The following is a 17,523-nucleotide window of genomic DNA, read 5'->3' on the forward strand; positions in this document are numbered from 1 at the left end:
CCAGCCTGCCGGGGAGCTCCGCATGTCCGCGCTTCCCCAGGGATCACCCCTTCCTCTCCGGCTTCTCCCCCTCGCCTCCTCTTTTCTAAAATTCAATGAAGGTTTTGACCTGGAAATGAGGAATGGAGAGAGAAAAGGCCTCCATCCTTCTACCTTGTTAATAGTTAAAAAGTTTGCTCTAGTTGTCGTTTTACTAAGGATATTGCAAAGAACAGGAGAAGCTGAAGGTACTTCGCAGACTGTAGCTTTAAATGCAGGTTCAAAAACCCGGGTTTAAAGCTTCTGCTCTAACTCACCGGGCAATCTTTTGCATTCAGAAAGTTTGTATCGTGAGGAGTAAGTGTTGCCAAAACTACAGCTGGGAGCTGCACCAAGGAGATGCCTCCCGTTCTCTTTCTAATGAAGGTTGCAAATAAAGGTTACATGTGACTCTATCTAGGGCTTGTTTTCGAGGTGAGTGTATTAAACTCTTTAACACCCATCTGGTTCCTCAGCACCCCAGAGCCCAGATAGGTGTTTGGGTTATAATCCCCAGAGCTTCCAGGGGGGTCTTCCCTGCAGTGCTCAGAAGGGCGTTTTCCTGCTGCCACATGCTCAGCTTGTGCGAGGAGGGGATTTTTATTAGATACATGTTCACATTTTGACCTGCTCGAATCGCGGGGTCGGCGCCGGGTGATGAATCCCGCGGGCGGGCGGGCGAGGAGCCCCCTCACAGCCGCCCGCGACCCGGCCCGACGGCGCCGCCGCAGCCCCGCGCCAGACACGGACGTGCGCGCAGGGGGCGCCGCCGCCTTCCCGCTCCCTTCTGATTGGCCAGTTGTCCGACCGCGCGGGTAGCAACAGGGACAAATATATCCTCGCGGCCTCTGATTGGCTGCTACCGGCGGCCGAGCCATAGCAACAGCGCGAGGCGGCCGTTGGCGACCGTTAGTGGCCGTTGGGGGCGGGGCGAAGCCGCCGCTGCTGAGGGAGCCTCGGGGGTCCTGTGGCGAGGGGAGGGAAGCAGTAAAGCAGGGAGCTGCTGCACCCGCACTCGTGCTGCTGACGGTAGGCAAGAGGTCACTTAAGGAAGCCAGGCTGTCTGCGTTAAACCCGCGTTGCGCCGTGGTGGGCGAGATGCGTGCCTTCCCTGTCTCCTGTGTTGGAGGTGAAAAAAAATAAGGGATTGTGGTGCGTCAGGCTCTGGAAGGGCTTCCACGCCAAAGGAGCCACCCATGTGAGCAGAACTCAGGCTGGCTCTTGTTAGGCGTGTGTATGAACTACCAAATAAGGTATTTTATTTCTCAGCCCTTTAATGACATGGTGTGTCAGTACTGCTACGATGATTCAGCTAGTCTATGGAATGTAATATAGGTGGATGGGAGCCTGGGTGGTTCCTCTTCTCTACTGGTGAAGACTGACAGGTTGAAGTACAGAGGAATGATGCTTCAGTTAGTAAGATGTATTTTCACTCCCTTTCGAATACTTCCTTGTGCTCTCTGTCAGGAAATGACTCAGGATAGATTAACAGTACTCCACCTGTACAGAGGTTCTAGGTGCCTGCCATTCAAAATTAAATAATTATTTTCTAAGAAGACAACGCATGCTAATCTATGCAAGCCCTTGAGTTTCAGAGATAACTGGCCTTTGCTCTGCTGTCTAACGAATACAAATGTGCACAGGTCTTGTGAACTTCATAATTAGCCAAGAATACAGTTGTTGAACATTATTAAGGAAGAATTTTGAGAATTTGTAAGGAGTGCTGGAACAACAAGTATTCCTCCAAACCTAAATTTGAAAAGGCTTTGCACTTAAAGTAGAATTAAAGCCTTTTGTCTTACACTTCTCTTAACGAATTTCATTTCCAAATTTGGCACAGTTGCTCCCTGGAGGACAATTGAATTTTCTAGGTCATTTCCCAGATGAAATAACTTATTAGTTTTCCAGAAATTTATATTAAATGATTCACAGCTCGGTATGTGGAATCAAGTTGATAGCAAGAGTTGTAAAACCAAGTGGTAGAAGCACAGTGTGTCCTGGTCCACCAGCATCCCTGCCCCATGCTACCTGGATACTGGATCTCTCTGAAAGGCTTTGGTGGAGCCGCTTGCTCTGAGAGCAGTTTGGAGGCTGTGCTTGCAGGTGATCTCACAGACGTGACCGCGCTGAGGTATGGGTGACTATGCAGAGTTGGGAGATGGGCCATCCCCTCCCCATGCACGAGCTGGCACAGACTGGAGGCACTGCTCTACTGCTGAGGCAGAGATCAAGAGCATCTCTGCTTAGCACTGGTGGGCCTGGCCTTCTCTGTCTGTGGTGCTGAGGCTTTGAGGGTGGTGGAGTGCTTCCAATTAGATTATATCCACGCTGGGCAATTGGATTGTTCAGTTTGTGTCTTACCTTGTTCCCCTTTCTTGGCTATGATTTATGTCCTAGCCTTGCTCTAGTTTCCCTCTCCTGCCATACGTAGCAGGCTCTGGATGTGTTTGTGTTCGTTGTCTTTGGAGCTGTAATTAGAAGTACTCTGAGCATGTGGCTGACCTGCCCTGAGCTCAATGTGCTGTACCTGCTGTTATCATTCCTCCTCCTCCTTAGCATGCTGTGGCCTAGCAAAAGAAGGAGCTTGCCCTAGATAGGAGAAACAAAGCCATTTTTATCTTTAATTTCATGGGCGAGCCCAAATAACAAAACTTGCGCACGTCAAACGAGCACAGAAAAGGGGTAGAAATCTAGGAGCATCTTCGGAGGCCTTGTTAATTAGCTGTCTCTGAGGTGAGAGGGCCATTTTCCCAACGGGCAGGCAGTCAAATTTTCCAATGCAGCAAAAATCGACGTTCCTCTTTGCAGCAGATGGGCTGGCAAAGTCAAGACTGGCAAGGTCAAGACTGTACCGTTGCAAAGTTAGATGTGTGATGTAAAAATGGGAGTATAGAGGGTTTGTACTACAGCTACTCATGAAAAACTTCTCTGAACCTCATCTGATACAATGCTAAAGAGGATTAATTACATGAAAAGTTGCTATTCCTTTTCAGTCCCCTTGATGGTTTCTGTCAGCTATCATGGTTACTGATGGGCTGGTCTGCCACTTGCCCAGAGCAGCCTCAAGCAAGACAGCTTGAAGGCCAAGGTTTCCAGGCAGTCTCTCATTTTGAGTGCTGGACTTGATTTGCTTGGGGCCTCATTTTCAGAGGAAATGAGCACTTAAGCAGCGACTCAAGTAGAGCACCCAGAATAAGAGGCCACTTTTGAAAACGCTGGCAAAAGCATTTTATCTCTACACTTAATTAGTCTTGTCCCCAAAGTCTTTCATGTTATGTTCTACAATGAAAGGTCATTGTTTCAGATCAATCATGTTCAGTGGAATTTAATCCAATTCTAAGTTAAACTAATCCACTTTACTAAAATTTGAAGAGCAGTAAAAAATTGTTTGTTAAGAAAGATATGGGCTCATTTTTAAAAATCTGGCCATTGATTCAGACTCCCTAATTGTGTGTGCACGACATGCTGCATCTTGGGGGTGATTCTGGAAACACTGGACGTCAACATTCTGACCTTATGCATAGGCTGCAAATGCTCAGCACCTCTGAAAACCCCTGGCTGTTGATAGGATTGTTCTTCTTGTGTGCGAAAGTCGCTTAACGTAGACCTTTTTTTTCCTGTTACAGATGGAGCCTTTTTTTTTTTTCATATGACATTCTGACAAAGGCTTCTGATAAAAGGCTTTTTAATGTTTTTCTGCTTATTGTAGATTCCAGTTACCTTAATTTGATTAATCACATAAAGAATAAAAACACATTTCTGTATGTGGACGAGACTTTGGCAAACACTGTTGTGAGGTAGCTTTGTAAGTGTTAAAGCTGCTTTCCATTAGCTACTGTGTTCTTGCTACTTACACAAACCTCCATAACTGAGCATGCTTCACAGCTTCCTGTGAATATCCCTGAATCATTCTGGCATGCAAAAACACTGCTATGATTTTTTATTCAGACATAGTGTTTGTTCTTTGCTGGACTCTGAAATGAGCAAGCGCTTGAACACAGCATGTTTCATGGGAAAGTTCGGAGGATTTATCAACTCATGTCTGGAGTCAGGATCAACAAGATCTTGAACATGCAGAGCAATCCTGGCTATGAATGCTGAATGGTATTAAATATATTGCAGTGATCATAATCAGTATGTTTCCGTATACAGTATAGATCCCTTTCCCCTGAGGGAGCAGGAACTTCACAGATTCTGCACAAATCACTACCCTTCTCTTGCAAAGGTGTTCCCCATTGCTGAACAGCTGTGCAGTGTGAATGCCACAATTCAGGGCATGAACGCTGCTGGTTGTGAGCAGCTCTCACGTAGTCTAACCTTTCTGCCTCCATCCAGGATTTACAGAATCACAGTATGGTTGAGGTTGGAAGGGACCTCTAGAGATCATCTAGTCTAATCCCTGTCCTCAGGCAGGGACACCTGGAGCACAGAGCCCATGGTGGCATCCAGGTGGGTTTTGAAGACCTCCAAATCACTCTTTACCCTCACCCGGCTACCACTCAGTAGATACTTAGAAGAATACATGGCAAGGTCACTTGCAGTTTGACACTGTATGCCTTCTACATATCAAAATACTGCTTAAGACAAATGTTATGAATACATAAAACAATTCAAATATAGTTAAAACGGGAAAAATCAAACAGCAGTACTTTGGAGTAGGCCTACATGCTTTATTTCCTTTCTGAGATAAAACTGATGGAATTCAATAAACTGACAGAATGAGAGAGTTGAAGTGAGAAAAGAAAAAAAAAATTGAAAGGCAGTGGGCGTAGAAGAAGAGGGAACAAACAGGGAGGTGAAGGCACCAGGGTAGGGTCCTGTTCTCAGGAAAAAATATGTTTAGACAGATCCTGAGAAGAGACATCTGCATGGTATTGACAGAAATCACCTTGATACGAAGTAGGGACAGCAACATCTCGCAGATACTACAGGAGTTCTACTAAACATGAGTTGTGTTTTCCTTCTGATTATATAACTCACAATAATTCTATCCATTTTTAATAAAACTTGACACAAATCTTGAAAAAGTTTTGGAAAAAATGTAAAGATTACAGGAGTTACTCTGTAACCTCTAAGGCTTTCAATAATCTATGAGATTCTGATAATTTTATCACTTGTAAACTGCCTTTTTAACCTCTATTTATCCTTAGGCGTCCTGCCCCTGTTTACTATCAGTGGCCCCTCTGTTTACCCTCAGTGGTAGTCCCCGTTCACCCTCAGGTCTACTCCCCCATACCTTTGAGTTATGAGGGAGCTTCTGTGAGAATTATTACAGATTAATATGAAATTGAAATATGACAAATAGTATTTTCTCACTGTGACAGCCCAAAGGATTCTGCTGCTCGTTAAACTGTGGTGTATGGTTTGGCTAGAAGTATATCATTGAAATTATAGTCCCTTGTGGTTTGGGAAGGAATCATGACACTTCAGCTACGCCCACTCCTATCTTTTGCTCTGATCTTGTCGTTGGTTACAACACCTTCCCTCCCTGATGTGCACTTACCTCACTTTATTGCGGGGATGTGCTGCCAGGCTTCTGACAATAAAGATTATAGATAATCCTCAACACGTGAAACAATATGTCCTTACAGCGCAGTCTAAACATCCTGGGCCCACCTAAATAAGTGCCAGCCCCAGGTTTTCCAAGATCATATGCCCCAAGACTCCCAGCTCTCTTTTTCCACCATCGCCATCTCTGCTACCTTTTCCTGTGATGTGGAAGCTGATCAGCCTCCCCCATCACTTGGCAGTTGCATCTGCTCTCTTTCTGTTTTTTATTGCCTTGTGTCTTAGTATCATTTCGCAGAGCCCTAAATAAAACATTTCATTGCTGCAGAGAAAGAGCAGGAAGATTGCTTGCTCCAGAAATAAGAAGTATATTAGCAGCAGGGCCTTTTTTTACTGCCATAGTTACAGTTTAGTTCCGTGAGTCTCAGGAAGAGTGGTGCAAAAAGTGGGATCTTTGCTCACGGTGTCCAGAACAACCAGAGAAGGCAGCCTTTGGCAGTGGTGGAAGGCATTGGCATGGCACCTCTGTCATCACTTCATTTCCCTGTCATACTTCCTCTATACCAGTGTACCTCATAGCCCTGGCCCCTCTGCTAAATGTCAGTGTTGGGGCCAGTCTCTTTGAGAGTGCTTTGCTGTCCCCAGTGCCCCATGTGGAGCTTAGCAGTGAACTAGAATGGCATTTCAGCCAGGAGCTATTTGTGGAACATCGGTGCTGTCCAATAATCAGATACGCCAGTGGAGCAGAGCCACTGCCTTAGGTCATGGTGCAATTTTCAGTACTGTAAGTTTCTCTGTTCTTGCTGGGTGTGGTAACTATGCCAACAACTCAAATCCTGCCTCACAAGAACCATATTTCTGAGCTCCTGTCTGGATTTTCCTGGGAATCACAGATCTACGTAATGCTGTGTACCGTGCTGGGCATCAAGACTGTGCAGGGGAACCACAGAGCTTGCTCACATGTCGTGTGCCCCATTCCGCACTCTGGGAAAGGGTCTGCTGACATTGCCAGTTCCATTTTTATTTAAAAAAGCATTGTAACTAAGCTTCTAAACATTGCAACAGATTGAAGCTTAATGCATGAGCACTAATTGTTTTTTATTTGCACCTTTATAGCTCCTGGGAGTCACTGATGCAGTGGAGGATTCAGGACACGAGTGCTGAACACGCAAGGAAAAATAGGTACTCTCCCAATGCCCTTGTATGTCTGAAATGTACTCTCATTACCTTGTTTACAGTCAGACCATAGAAATGCTATCTGTTTTTTGTGCTTTTTCTAGCTATGTTGGATTTAGACGCATGTCTGATTTTAAAGCAGAAATGAGACATGTCACCTTGTGGGTTTGAGGTTAGGAATTTTTGAGATGCTTTAGGCTGAAAAATGGCCATTTACATAGACAAAAAAAAAAAAAAAAAAAAAAAGCATTTCATGAGAATGTTTTTAATGCAGATTGTCTTGATTCTATGAGTAAATAAATATAACTGGTTTTAAAAATACTCCAAAATGTGTTTCCCCCAGGAGGCTGAAATTGCTGTGCACAATTGGGAAGCTTTTTCTAGACCCTACAAATTTTCAAAACTGCTGGCACACTTTACACACCTATTAATCTCTATTAAGAAGTTGGTCTAAACTGCAGTTTCCAAAGTTTGAGAACTGGATAGGGGATTTTGGTTTGGCCCATCTCTTACTTTTGTTGCATAAGATATGAGATAAATTAAGGTATTAGATGCATTAAAATATTCATTTTAAAATTGAATCTTGCCTTTTCAAGAACATAGTCTTATAGTCCGTCGACAAAACTTTAACCTTAGGTAAAATCAAAAGAAAAAAGTTTTGTTTTAATGAGAATAGCGAATTGGACTGATAATTGGGATCCATTCTGTTAAGATTTCACTGTTAAAAATACACTTTTTAGTTTACTGATATATATTCATATATCTGCATATTTCACAGTTTGCAGAGGAAGTTATTTCTTAATCTTGTGCCAATCAGTTTATAACTTGTTATGTGAAATCTGTTCCATATTTTATTGCATATAACTTTCATGAATTCCTATTTTTCACAATATTTATTCATCCCCATCTAAAAATATATAAATTCATTTATAGATTCTTCTAGTCTATTTAAAAAATAACTAGAGCATTTATTTTAAGCGACTTTGTGTGTTAACTCCAGTGCAAACTGAAAAGAAAAATCCTCCAAAAACCCAGCAACGCCAGGGTTCAGGTTAAATGCTTTGGTGACTTTTTGGTGGCTCAGTGGACCAGATTTGCTCCATCAGAGCAGTTCAGCAGTACTGATGGTAATGGATGGCGAGCTGTATCACTGGTGACACTGGGACTGCTGCATGGCAACGTGCAGCCTTCCCTTTCCCTCGTGGGGAGAGACATGCCTTGAAATTTATGCTGGTGTTATGGCAGCGAGGCTGCAATGCCGAGCTGTTTGATTGCGAGCAAACCTTTCATTCTGATGCACAGTCGCCCCATGTTTGTAAAACGGGGTGCTGGTGTTTAACTGCTGCTGTGCCCTGAGCAGAACAGTGAGTGTCAATGATTTAGGTAGGAAACAGCAGCATTGATGCTGCATTTCTGCACACACCAGCAGCAGCTGGAGTGCTTGTGCAGCCCTGTTGCCATAAGATGATTTTTATATAGGATTGGTATTTGTTGCTTTACTAAAGAAGAGCCTGGCTATTATGAATTAAAATATCTGGCAAAATTGACTTTAGTCAAATCAGTTGCATGAGGCAACAGTTGCCCTGTGCTGGCCACCGGCACAACCAGGAGCATTTAAAGCAGCAGGGCCGACAGACCCATTTCTTTAGCGAGAATGAAAGAAAACGCTTCAAACGCGGCGCACAAAGCGGCAGTGGCGCGGGGGCAGCTCAGGCGGGCGCTTCCCGCGCGCGGGCCAGGCCGTTGGGACCGTTGCGGCCGTTGCGGCCGTTCGCGCGGTTCCCGCAGTGCCCGCGCCCATCGCCCACCTCCACCTTTGCAGCAGGAAAATGCAGCACTCGCAGTGCGCATGCGGACAGCCCCCCCCCCGCCGGCGCCCCGGGATGGCTATTTATAGCAAGTGACGTCACCTAGAAATAGAACGCGGGGGAGCGGCGCCCTCCTCCCCTCCCCTGCAGTGCCCGCGGCTCCGCCCCCTCGTTGCCTTCCCCGCGCGCAGGCGGCGGCAGCAGCGCGAGGCTCGGAGCCGGGCGCGGAGGCGCGAGCTGAGCGCGGAGCGAGCGCGCCCGGGGGCGAGCGGCAGCCGCGAGCAGCCCAGCGGGCGCTGAGCGAGCCTGAGCCCGCGGCGGCTGCTGCTGCTCCTGCACTTCGGCTCCCTGCGCCTGCAGAGCCGCGCGTTCCCCGCCTTTGCTGTGCGCGCGAGGGGCGCAGCGTGCCCAGCCCGGCAGCCACCACGGAAGCGGCCATGGGCGACCGAGAGCAGCTGCTGCAGCGAGCCCGCCTGGCCGAGCAGGCGGAGCGATACGACGACATGGCCTCGGCCATGAAGGCGGTGAGTGGCGCTGGCAGCGCGCGGGGAAGGAAGCGCGGACTTCGTCGAGGCGGGGCCGCCGCATCCCGCCCGCCGCCCTTGGGGAAGCCGCGCGGGGCCGAGCCCGGGGCGCCGTGCGGAGCATCCCGCGCGCTCCCCGCGCTGCCCCTGCCCGGGGGTGGGACCGAGCCCTCTCCTCCCCCCGTCGCCGCCAATCCGGCGCGCGCCTCGCCCATTTGAACGCGGCGGGGTCCGCAGGCACCTCCGCTGCCCGGCCCGGCCTGGCCGGGCCCGGCCCTCCCGCGGGATGCGGCTCTGAGGCCGCCCGCGCCGCGCAGCTTGGGGCTGCCCTTCCCGCCAGGGCGCCGCGCGCGGCGGGCAGAGCCCCTTCCCTTTCTAGACGTTTCCTTCCATAGAAAAGCGCGCGCCCAGAGGCCTCGCCCCGCTTGGAGGCAGCGGGGATCGTGCAGCCGGGCTCAAAGCTGCGCCGTGCTCGAGCCTCTTTCCTGAGGTGTAATACTGCCTGTTTCTTTTTTTTTTTTCTTTTTTTCCTTTCTCCTTTTTTTTTTTTCCTTTTTTTCCTCCTCTTTATAGGATAACAAATTCTCAGTGCATTCCTTGCACATACAAGTACTGAAATGTGTTTAAACCATAAGGTACAGTTGCAACTCAGCTTCTCTCAAAGCCAAGCAATGGAAATTATTTGTGAAGACCTGTCTGTACTGGTATATAATAAAATCGCAGAATGATCAAACCTCACCTGCCTAGTCCTTTTATTTATTTATTTTAAAAATACTCCTATCATCTGAAATTTAAAGGTAACATTAATGTTAGCAAATGCTTTGCAGTGTCTTTGCTGTACCTGTTTACACCTGGTATTAGAGTCTTGTTGATCAGTCCTTTGTGAACACCAAAAGCCCCGAGAGAAATTGGGTTTCCCTTGAGAATAGTTCTCCTTAAAGGTGAGAAGATTCTGATTTGAGAGAGCAGCTTCAGATGGGTTGATTGACAGAAAATCTCATTTTGAGATGGATGAATGTCATGTTTCTTAAGTGAGGACTATGAAAGGCCTTTATTTTGCTCTTTTTTAATCATTACCTGTTTAAAACTTGATAATGAAAGCAGAAGTCTCATAATGGCATCGTTATGACATTTTATATACTAGGACCAGCCCAATTCTAAAGCAGAAATACTTTAAAATATCTCAGTATCAGCTATACTAGGCATTAAAGAAGCTGCCTTTTAATATACTGCTAGAATTCCTGATAGTTGTATTTCCAAGTAATTACGGAACTACAGTGTCTATGTGGTTCTAAACATATCGTACATGAAACAAGAAATAGAGTTGCTGTGCTTCAGGAAATACATATAAAAAGTGTATCTGTAACTATGCGTTTTCAGTTGTCTTCTTTATCTTTATTCATGGTATTTTCTTCACTAATACTCACTTTGCTCTCTAAAAAGGTGTATAATTATTGGCTTCCCTGATTGGAAGCTTGTTAACAAGTCTTAAGTGAGCTGTATTTTGAGCATTTGAAAAAAGAATGTTACAGGGATATTTCAAAAATAAGAATGCAAAGCTGAATTTAACGGGCAACATCTTAACATTTTAACCCTCTCATTCAATATATAATTGAATATATATATATATAATACTGTATGTAGTGGTGACTTAAATGTCTTTTGCTGCTGTTGGTTCTAACATGGTAATTTCCAGAATGCTCTTTAAAGGTTGACCTAAGTTTGGCAAGTCTGAACTTAATCTACACTGAAATGTTACATGGAGTGTTTCCATACAGCTAATATTTCTTTCAATTTTAGTGACAAGAGTATTCAGAGAAATGTCCTCCTGTATAAATAATATATCCAAAATGTCTTTTGAGCTGTGGAGATGGCAACTTCCTTCAATGGGACATCAGTGTTGTTGCTCAGATATCTATTCCTAAAGCAACATGTCTTGATTTGAAACATTTTTAAAAATCTTTTCTGGATTTAAGATGGCTGGTTTAAAAGGTGATGGATAATTAGGATGAAGGTGCAATATGAAAATAACATGCTACTAGTATAGTAGACACTTGAATGGGCCTTTTTATTTGCAGGTATTTCTCACCATATTTTTTACTATGCATGATGTAGCAAACAGCCTTATAATTGCTCTTAAAATATCAAGTAACAAATTATTTTAGCCAAATAATAGATTTTTTTTTAAGTCTATGACCAAGGAGGGAATAGAAATAAAAAAACAAAACTATAGCTATTTTAGTGATTAGTATGAAACTTGAGAAACGCTTGTAACTTTCCAATCCTTTTGGTTATTTGTCCTGGCTTTTCTATGGAAGACTTAACAGTTGTAGCTTAAATAAGGAAACTACTGCTTAAGAGTAGTTTTATTTGTTGCTTTAGAAATTTCTTGGAAGAATTCCGGTATGTCCGCTTATAATGTGCAGGTAGGAGGATATAACAAAGCTTTCATGTAGATTGCTGTGAATTAGTTTCTTGCAGCCAAAATGTTCTCAATAAAAGCATACAAGTATGTGTAAATGTGCCTCTACTAAATGGCATTCTTCCAAGCATGTGGCACACTCATTGCCTTAAATATTGCTCTAGGATTCCAGCAATTTGAAATAATGTTACATGGTAGGTTTAAAAATGCTTCTTAATGTAGTAAATGCTAAAGTTGTGTGTGAGGTGGAAGAGTAAGTGTGTAAGTGTTACCTATTTGAACAAATACGTGAAGCGTGATGGAAATACTGTATTGAGTGCTTTTGTTTTTAGACAATTCCAAAAATCCAATTATATATTGATTAGGAAGTAAAGTGTAAGCCGTTAAACTATGTTGCTGTATAAATCCTTACTGTTTCAGACTGTAGGAATTCTAATGTGTAATTCTCAGGAGTTTCATTAATTTTTGTTGCTGTTCTAGTGTAGCTACAGAACAAGTATCCAGTCATTTACTCTTCAGTTTAGTGATTGTTAAGGCGCATCTGAGTTACATGAGGTTCTACAATTTTAAAAATAGGCTTGTGTGTGAAATACTACCTGGGGCTCACCAATGCCATAACATACAGGTGTTGCTGGGTATACTTCTGAGATTTAAGTAGTTTGAAGTTCTAGTTTAGTTATTTGCTTTATCTCTATACATAAATAGGCTTAAAGTTTGGGGAGTTCCATATTTTTAGTGTTGTATTGTCCATTTCTCCTTCATTCAATATCAGTGTCTGATTTTGTTTAATGAAGTATATGTATGTAGGAGGGAGGAATCAGATGACTTTTATATATAAACAGCATATTCCCCTGCCATGAGAAGACTTCCTTACTGTGACTCGATACAATAAATCTAGCTATAGAGCTTCTAATGTCTGATAGAAAACACTCAAGCCACATGATGCAAAAAATGGTCTGGTTTAAATTCTTTCTTCTGGTTCCTGTTTATTTAGAAGTTATGAATCTCATAACTTTACACTAGGAGGAAGTCTTGTCTGGCCTGCGCTATCCTTGCTCTAAATTGCATCAAGTACAGCCTGGGATTTTTGTTTGTGTTTCCCCAAGCAACTTGCGAAGAACTGGCACGAGATCTAGCACACACTCTGACTAACAAAAAATGCTAACAAAATATTCTGTGTAACCATACAGAAGCATGATCACATATATGTAATTGATCCAGGTCACATTTCATGCTAGCAGGTGATCTGCAGTGCATACATCTGCTGTAAGTTGTGGAACCTTCGCTTTGCTGTGTTTGTCATACAAAGCTAGTTCAGCTTGGCGTGTCCTACGTGGGATCCCGCACACATGTAAGTCATTCCTGAGCTGATAGAGCTGGATGAGCTGTGCATGTGAAATTAGGAATTTTGGAATTACAGTCAGAATTCCTTTTTTAATTTTTTTTTTAAATTTCCCAGTAAACTGAAATAACTGGGCACAAAGCAGAGGAGGAGATGCCAGAGGCGGAGATACCTGTATCATAGAAACAAATTTGATTTTCCTTATATTCTTACTACATAAAGCAGACTACTAATCTGCAGGAAAACTGCTAGCAAATCATAGTCTGAATATTCAGTTGCATTATCTTGCTCTGGACTGAAAATAATACAAGTGCTTTTTAGTCTTTCAAGTAGTAGTGTTTTTCGTAACATGTTATGAGAAATCACGAGCCTTGTGTTGATCATGTCTAAAATTTAAATATAGTTGTTGCGATCCAATACCTTGCTTCTACTATGGGTAAAAATGACTATAGGTAGAAGGGAAGATATTTGAATTTTTTTCCCGCCCCGCATATCTAGGTCACTCCTATATATGGGGAGAGACATGTCCCTTTTCTTACCTACTTTTCAACTCTGCCTAGAATAGTAGATAACTTCTTATTGATACAATTTTGCACCCTGAGTTATTTTAGATACATCTACACGAAGTATCTTCAGTGAAAACTGAGGGTAATCTGCTCCTTCGCTCTGAAGTGCATTGAAGGAGAGAAGAAAGTAGTTCAGGGCTAATGAAATGGGGTTGGAGGGTATGTTGAAAAGTGACACTGGGAAGGAAGGGACCTCGCTCAAAAAGGCTGGAGGCTCCTGCCAGGTGAGGAATAACTAGTGTGGAACTGCTAGTCTGTTATGCAGAATTACGGCACATAACTTCAGACACTTCCTTTGAAGGTGATTCAGCTTCTAGGTGAAATTAATGGAATCTGCTGAAAGGATATAAATTGCATTTGGGAGTCATATGAGGCTGGCATTTTTTAACTTTTTCAGATAAAGTAATTCACTATGTGGTTCAAGTGCTCTGTGTAACCTTCAGGATACAGTGTCTATTATGGCTGATGCAGACAAGGGAGATGTGTTGTTGGGCTTGAAACAAAGATGAAAGTTTTGGCTTTTTTATTACCAGGTTTTAATTTTTATGATACAGTGCTAAAGTCTCACTTCTGTGATTTTTTTAAACAAACAAAAATTGAACATATGTTGTTTTCTTCTAAGACCAGACTTAAATAGGGATGGAAATATGGAAAATCTGAAGAAGGAAAGAAGTAGTAAGATCTTTCTCAGTTGAACTCCCCAGGGTTGTCCTTGGTATGTTGACTTCAGACTAATTGTGCCATATGCTAGATTTGAATAGGTTTATTGTGCAAGAGTAACCTGACTCCTGAAGCCTGGGTTTAAAAAGGTGGTATATTTGATAAAGGAAAGTATAATTGACAAATTTTCTCCACAATTTGACAGTTGAGTGTTTTCTTTAATTCATCATGATTTCTTCAAAAAACGTTTTTGAAAGTCATGGTTGACAGATCAGAATCCTTTAATTGTGCCTCTGCCCCTATGTAGTGTATTTTTAAGAAGACTGTACTGTTTCAAGGTGAGTTTAAGACAACGAATTCAGCCACATAGGCTAGTGATACCTGGATTAGTCTCTTGATGAAGTCTCTTAATAATCTTATCTCTTAGTAAGATGCTTTGCTTTGATTAAGAAGCTAACGTTCCTTTTCCACATGTAAACAGCCGCTCTGCTCTTGGTAGCCCTGAGGAATATGACTGTACTCCTCTGTGTATTTGCAGTTTACACAAGTGCATCTTAAGTATTCTCTGCTATTTCTCAATCCTGTGTTAGGACAAGGTTTGTAGTCAGGTACTGCTTGACAGTTTTAACAAACTTGCTCAGTACAAGGTGATAGTTAAATTTCAGCGATGTAGTATTTATATATTTAACTATGGTAGTTAAGCTTCAGCTCCTGAAGGAGTTAATGTGGTCGATATCTCTGGATGCTGAATACATAAATACTAGCACCAGTGAGAGAGGAGGGAACTAGTTAATTTAGAGAAGAGAAAGGAGTCAAAGGCAAAGGTAGAGAGTGAAAAAGACAGTTAATGGAGGATGAAGTGGAATGTAAAAAGCAGGGACAAGATGCATAAGCAGAAGAGTCAGTAGCTGTAGTTTCAATCTTTTAGCTTTCCCTTCCATTGTAGAGTGTTTCTGGTTTAGGAATCCAGTCTAATACTGTCATCCTACCAAGACATTCTCAGGTGTTTTTGACATGTGCACTTGTCCCATACTCCTTTTCTTTTCCTGTGAGGTGTGGATGAGGTGGTGGAGGTTTCCTTGGTTTGTTTTTCTTTTTTACATGCAAATGTTCTGCTAATACACCATAGCTCATAGCTGAACCTTTATTTGGAGGGAAGTGATATCCTACTAGAGAAAGTGTGGCTGTGTGGCTGCAGAGGGCAAGTGACTTTTATTTTACATTTTAAAATTGCTCACTAGGTGATTGAGAGATGGTATGAAACACTAATGTTATTTGTACTATGCAGAGCTTAATCAGAGCAACTGCAGTGCATGCATCTTTCTCATCTGAAAGAAAGCCACAGGGGAGAAGAAATGCAGGAAGCTACATCCAGTTTTCAGTATGTCTGTGCAGTGTCCAAGATATGTTTAGCTGTTGTTACAGGTACATTTAAATTTGGTATTAAGTGTGTAGCCTGAGTGATTATAGCAAAGACTGTCTGTCTTCTGTGAATGCTTTTTCATTACTCCAACCTGACTGTGAATGTGCTTTGTAATGGCCTTTAAATACAGGTTCTGTTAACAGCAGAGCTGGGGGTTTTCACTCTTCAGCTTGTCTGCAGAAACAGTTTTAAACTTCCATCAGGACAGATTGGCTCTTGTCTAGAAGGAATTTTGGCTCTTTCTTTTCATATTGGAAGTATTGAAGGAAAATTGCACATTCTTCTCTTCAGGCAAACTCTTTAAATTTGATCTTTTGTCTATATTTTCAGGTGACTGAGCTGAATGAACCTCTTTCAAATGAGGACAGAAACCTGCTGTCTGTAGCCTACAAGAATGTAGTTGGAGCTAGAAGATCTTCTTGGCGAGTCATCAGCAGCATAGAGCAGAAGACTATGGCAGATGGGAACGAGAAGAAATTGGAAAAGGTCAAAGCCTATAGGGAGAAGATAGAGAAGGAGCTCGAGACGGTCTGCAATGATGTTTTGGCCCTCCTAGATAAGTACTTGATCAAGAACTGCAATGACTTCCAGTATGAGAGCAAGGTCTTCTATCTGAAAATGAAAGGAGATTACTACCGCTACTTGGCAGAAGTTGCTGCTGGAGAGAAGAAGAACAGTGTTGTGGAAGCCTCAGAAGCTGCCTACAAGGAGGCTTTTGAAATCAGCAAAGAGCACATGCAGCCCACTCACCCCATCCGGCTGGGGCTGGCCCTCAACTTCTCTGTGTTCTACTACGAAATCCAGAATGCTCCCGAGCAGGCCTGCCTTTTAGCCAAACAAGCCTTTGATGATGCCATAGCAGAGCTGGACACTCTAAACGAGGATTCCTACAAGGACTCCACTCTCATCATGCAGTTACTGCGAGATAACCTCACTCTGTGGACGAGTGACCAGCAAGATGAAGAAGCAGGAGAGGGCAATAATTAAAAAGCTTACCTCTGGTCCCTCTTTCATCCACTTCACCATCCCCATCATCACCAATACTTCCTTGCCACAGTCACACTAAATATCTAGTGCTAAGCATATCTGTATTGTACAGCTGTTCAGATCTGCTGTCCGCTTTGTCAGGAAGCAGTTTCGGATAAGTCTCCATGGGCATTGATGGATTGATTGGTTTATTTGCCCTATTTATCTTAGTTGCACTTGAACAGTGCAGAAGGATACATATTAAATGAGGCATTTTTAGTTTGATGATTATGAAATACGGAAAGAATAATGGATAGTGATTGAAGGTAATTAGATTCCAGTCCAAAAAAAAAAATCCATTTAAAATGAGCTGGCAGTTTTGTTAAGCAGTACATTCTGTGCATGCAAAGTAAATTAGCCACCCCAAAGTTCCTTTCGGTCAATGAAAACAGTAAAGCTGATGTGAAGTGATGACCCTATTCATCAGTTTACAATAAACTGTTTGAAATGTGAGGTTTCAGTAGCAGTTTGGTTTTTTGCCTAACTTATGTGCACAATTTCCTTTAATGCAATGCATCTACCGAAGAGTTTTGATACTTGTAACCTTTTGCAGTTGTTTTGAAGAATCATGAATTTATTTTTTGTAAACTCTTTGCTGTTTAGTTGTCTCTGTATTCTGACAACACTTATGTCAATGTTAGCCCATGACTGAGATGCCAGACTTCTAAATTAAATGTTTTGGGATTCAATGAATAAAATAAAATGCTGCTTCGGGGATCCTATCTCTACATAAGCTGTCCTGTCTTTTGTTAAGAACTTAGCACATTATTCATACATTAAGGCATAATTAATCAAAAACTTTGTGGCAATTTGTCTCATATGCTTTAAAAAATAAAGCACAGCAGTCTAGAATGTGCACCACTCATGTCTGTTGAAGTGGCATTTCCGAAGATATATTTAGCTTAAAATAACAAAAAACCCTTCTTATACTGCATGTAGATACTTGTATTATTTGCTTCTGTCTGCAGTAACCTTTAGATTTTCTAAGTGGTTATCACCAAAGTATCTGTACCGTTTAAAATCATTTTTTGTGCTTGCCTGCTTCTGACA

At 42.8% G+C, this 17,523-nt stretch overlaps 1 protein-coding gene across 1 annotated transcript; it reads left to right on the forward strand.

The window, feature by feature from the left end:
- Window positions 1-8,806: 8,806 nt before the first annotated feature.
- Window positions 8,807-17,186, forward strand: YWHAH (tyrosine 3-monooxygenase/tryptophan 5-monooxygenase activation protein eta). Its single transcript, XM_026037799.1, has 2 exons — window positions 8,807-9,034; window positions 15,778-17,186. The coding sequence occupies exons 1-2, from the start codon at window positions 8,948-8,950 to the stop codon at window positions 16,432-16,434; spliced, it is 744 nt and encodes a 247-aa protein (XP_025893584.1). The 5' UTR covers window positions 8,807-8,947; the 3' UTR covers window positions 16,435-17,186.
- The last annotated feature ends 337 nt before the right edge of the window (window positions 17,187-17,523 follow it).

This window comes from Nothoprocta perdicaria, unplaced genomic scaffold (genome assembly GCF_003342845.1).
Source record: "Nothoprocta perdicaria isolate Ctin4 unplaced genomic scaffold, notPer1 scaffold_2, whole genome shotgun sequence".
Lineage (NCBI taxonomy): Eukaryota > Metazoa > Chordata > Aves > Tinamiformes > Tinamidae > Nothoprocta > Nothoprocta perdicaria.

What these genes read in the sequence shown, in the direction of transcription:
- YWHAH (XM_026037799.1), top strand. Translation starts at nt 8,948, where the DNA reads ATGGGCGACCGAGAGCAGCTGCTGCAGCGAGCCCGCCTGGCCGAGCAG. An exon ending in TGGCCTCGGCCATGAAGGCG is followed by an intron (nt 9,035 to 15,777) that starts GTGAGTGGCGCT and finishes CTATATTTTCAG; the next exon opens with GTGACTGAGCTGAATGAACC.